At 50.5% G+C, this 3,202-nt stretch overlaps 1 protein-coding gene across 1 annotated transcript in view; it reads right to left on the bottom strand.

The window, feature by feature from the left end:
• The window catches only part of TDRD1 (tudor domain containing 1), a 54,628-nt gene that overhangs the window by 7,665 nt on the left and 43,761 nt on the right, over positions 1-3,202 (bottom strand). Inside the window, exon 19 of the mRNA XM_018570757.1 lies at positions 1,585-1,701. Coding sequence (XP_018426259.1) covers positions 1,585-1,701 — 117 coding nt within the window. The remainder of the gene's footprint in view (positions 1-1,584; positions 1,702-3,202) is intronic.

Raw genomic sequence — 3,202 nt, 5'->3', positions numbered from 1 at the left:
CCCCCCAAAAAAAAAGTTTGGGTTTCGGCTGCACTCTAATTTCCGGTGTTGTGCTTCAATCTCAGATTCATTGATAATAAAGTTGGAATGGTCCCCAAAATGTAGAAAGAAAGCTAAATTAGATCTAAATCCAAAAAAGTTTTTGGGGTATTTGAACAGAGTTGGGAAGTTTTTAAACTCCTCTCTTCTCTATCTGGAAATTTCCCTTCAGGTCCAGTCCTGCAGACACAACATGGAGCAAGAGGAAATCCCTCCAAAGCCAGAGGAAGAGGAGGACCCATGAAGTCACGTCACCCGGAGTAAAACATGAGTTTCACCGATAGCTCTGCGGGCTGGTGGGATGGAATCTACAAAAGGTGGATACAAGCCGAACTCGCATCTCTGAATCCCATCTTGGACCAACCCTGGCATGGTCCACGCCCATCATGAGGGTCCAGAGAGGAACGAATTTTGGGAAGTCTAGTCTGCTAATAGCTTTGGGATACAATGCCCTGTATAGAATGTTCGGTCATCATACTGATGATGTACACCAATGAGCCAGAACATTATGATTACCTGCCTAATACTGAGCAGGTCCCCCTTTTCCTGACCCATCCAGGCATGCACCCCATAGACCTTTGAAGGTGTGCTGTGGTATCTGGCACCAAGCCGTCAGTAGCAGATCCTTGTGAGGTGATCGGCCTCCATGGATCCGACCTGTTTCTCTAGCACATCCCACAGATGATCGGTTGGACTGAGATCTGGAGAATTTGGAGGTCATCACCTCAAACTCGTTGTTGTTCCTCAAACCATTCTATACCCCATGTGTGCAGTGTGGCCGGGATCATTATCCTGCTGAGAGAGGCCACTGCCATCAGGGAATACCGTGTCCATGAATGTGGGGGACTTGGTCAGTGACAATGTTTAGGTCGGTGGTACGTGTCAGAGTGACATCCACATGAATGGAGGACCCGAGGTTTCCCAGCAGAACATTGCCCAAAGCATCACACGGCCCCCGCCGGCTTGTCTTCTTCCCCCCGTGCATCCCGGTGACATCTCTTCCCCAGGTAAGTGACACACACACCCAGCCATCCACATGATTCATCAGAACCGGCCACCTTCTTCCATCGCTCCGTGGTCCAGTTCTGATGCTTCGCGCCCATTGTAGGTGGTTTTGGAGGTGGACGCAGGTCAGCATGGGCACTACGAATGCCTGTGTGACAGGGACATTTTCTAATGGCTGTCCAGCGGCGGTATTGTCTCTGCTAGTGGGTGCAAATAACCTGCCTCTTTCTCCGTCCATACTTTAGACTGTCATACACCCGCATCAGAATGGAGGCGCAATGCCCACAGGGGCATGCAGTCCCTGAGTGGCACACATCACTCGAGTGGTGTGTGCCGATGTCCACCCGCAGCATGAGCGGAGCAGGATTCTCAGTGCAGCTAGGGTGGTGATGTGACGGCAACCTATAATCTAAATTTTAATGGAACTTTAAAGAGGCACAAAAAGAAATAAGAGTCTGCACATTATCCAGGGAAAGGGAGGAGGAAAGGGGAATGGTGGTCGGTTTTCAAATGTTGCAGAACTGGTTTAATTTTACTGACCTGTAAATTTGGCACAGCAAGCGTCACCGACAGACGGTCTATAATCAGGCTGCTCCGCCTCCGCATTACAATGACTAAATATATCCACCATCACTTGCTGTAGCGCCTCCACATCCACTAGAAGCAAAGAGAGAACATATAATAAGACACCCAATGGCCACTTTATTGGGTACAGCTTGTTAAAGGAGAACTATGGGCTCAGGGCTTTTCCCCATAGTTCTCCTTAGGGTAACGGGAGGACGCAAACTAGCGTCCTCCCGTCACCGTAGGCTCAGTATATAGGGAGCTACAGATCGCAATATACTGAGACGCCGCAGCTGAAGCGGATACCGACAATTATGCCAGGATCCGCCCAGCTGCGTGAGGGACAGCTGGCTCCGCCTATCTAGAGGCAGAGCCAGCTGTACCCGCCCCCCTCCCCTCCGCCAGTCAGCGCTGGCGGATCGGAGCGGGGGGAATCCAGCCCCTCCCCTGTCACGGAAGAGAGCCGTGACAGGATCGAGAAGTGAGCGAACGCCGGTATGTGTTCGCTCACCTCCAGATCTACTGAGCCGACGTGTGACAGTCTCATTGTCGCAGGTCGGCTAGAACTATGAGGTGAGTGAAAAGCACCCCCCCCCTCCTAGTTCTCCTTTAATACAAAGAGTGAATTATCTGGTTGCAACTCAATATGCAAAGCATTCAGACATGGTCAAGAGGTTGAACTGAAGATCCAGCAAACAGGAAAATTATCATCTAAGGTCTCTGGAATGATTGTTAATGCCGCTCCAATGACACGCTGGAAGGTTCACCAGCCCTGTATGCATGTGAGATAAGAGACCTTAGATTGTAAGCTCCTTGGGGGCGGGGTCTGATGTGACTGTGCTGTATGTAAAAGCACTGCGTAAACTGTCGGCGCTGTATAAATACCTGTAATACATAAATAGCGCCACGTGTGGCGGTCACAGAACCCCAGACACCGCCGACCTCCCGGGATTTCCACCCACTACAGGCTCTAGATCAGGGGTAGCCAAGCTCCGGCCCTCCAGCTGTGTGTGGAACTGCAAATCCCATGAAGCATTGCAAGATTCTCACAGCCACGACTCCCGGAGAGAGATGCATCATGAGATTTGTAGTTTCACCCACAGCTGGAGGGCCGGAGTTTGGCTACCTCTGCTCCAGAGGTTATAAATAATGGTGGAGAATAATAAGAAAAATAAACACCTTCCAGTAGGTTATGTGTAAAACACCTTGGTAATGGGGGGAGATCAGAGCAGGACAAGTATGGGGGAGGTGAAACTAAATGTTTTCATGGCAATCATTGAACTTCAGTCACCCAATGACACCAGCGCTGCGAGGACAGACTCCGGTGCTATGTTTTGACAAAATGTAGATTGGGGTGGAGACACAACTGTGCCAGTGTCTATCATACGTGCAGCACCGGTGCTGGTGGGGGCAATGGAAATACAGCAGGAGCTGTGCGATCCGGGCTTACTGAAATAACTAGGGAGAAAGATTAGATTACTATACCACAGAGGTGAACAATTAGGGAGCCCCAAAAGCTATAAAAAAGTTGGTGGTGCTCCCCAGGGCCCATCACACTAACCTCCTCCTCCTCCCAGTCCTCTGCCCCCCCCCC

Source organism: Nanorana parkeri, unplaced genomic scaffold (assembly GCF_000935625.1).
Source record: "Nanorana parkeri isolate BGI_ZX_2015 unplaced genomic scaffold, ASM93562v1 scaffold1592, whole genome shotgun sequence".
Lineage (NCBI taxonomy): Eukaryota > Metazoa > Chordata > Amphibia > Anura > Dicroglossidae > Nanorana > Nanorana parkeri.
Note: the sequence above shows the minus strand (reverse complement) of the source record. Positions and strands in the feature narration are given on the sequence as shown.